The sequence below is a fragment of the Sphaeroforma arctica genome (genome assembly GCF_001186125.1).
Source record: "Sphaeroforma arctica JP610 unplaced genomic scaffold supercont1.1028, whole genome shotgun sequence".
NCBI classification, from domain to species: Eukaryota; class Ichthyosporea; order Ichthyophonida; genus Sphaeroforma; species Sphaeroforma arctica.
The window spans coordinates 1-824 of NW_014039530.1; the positions used below are offsets into that span (position 1 = coordinate 1).

General features: G+C 33.5%; 1 protein-coding gene across 1 annotated transcript in view; it reads right to left on the reverse strand.

Moving 5' to 3' along the window:
• Positions 1–560: 560 nt before the first annotated feature.
• SARC_09734 (hypothetical protein) overlaps positions 561–824 on the reverse strand; it is a gene marked incomplete at its 3' end in the record, with an annotated part of 2,407 nt that continues 2,143 nt past the window's right edge. The window contains exon 2 of the mRNA XM_014296241.1: positions 561–732. Coding sequence (XP_014151716.1) covers positions 561–732 — 172 coding nt within the window. The remainder of the gene's footprint in view (positions 733–824) is intronic.

Consider the following 824-nt stretch of genomic DNA (forward strand, 5'->3'; position numbering starts at 1 on the left):
ACACACACACACACACACGCTTACACAACACACACACACATATATATATATAATATATATACACACACACACACACACACACACACACACACATATATATATATATATATATATATATATAAATATATATATATATATAGATATATATATATATATATAAATAAATATATACATATATATATATATACATATATACCCATTCACATATAAAACATGTATACATATGCAGCAGCGCATTAGTCGCCAACTCAAAAGAAATTTGCTTGAATGTCATTCAACAGCAGTAGACGATGGAATAGAATACGAACTTCACATGAACAGTTCTACGTACGTGTGTGTTAATTTATAGTATGTTTGAACGTGCTTTACTAAGATTTTTATGTTTCTCGAGAAAACAATCAGATTGGACTTAGCGTACGCTCAATGAGACTATTATACACCCAACGCAGATATATATATATATATATATATATATATATATATGTATATATATTCAAAGGTGTTATACCATGGTAAAAACCTTGGGTTTTAGGGTTTTAGAAAACCCTAAACACCCGCAAATACCTTGGATAAGCTCCCTTCATGTCCTCGAGCACGAAGATTCGTGCCGTACCTCTCTTCGATAAATAATACGCTTCAGGGATGTGACACCGTTGTCGGTTGTCCGACGTTTTCAGCAACGGCCGCACAGATTCGTAGAAGATCATCTCATTGTCATACGAACGAGTTTTTCTGTGATTAGTAAGTAGGCCAATACAGCACAATATATTACTGGATGAGAGTAGGCATACGCTTTTCTGGGGTGTAATTGAAAAAGGATACAC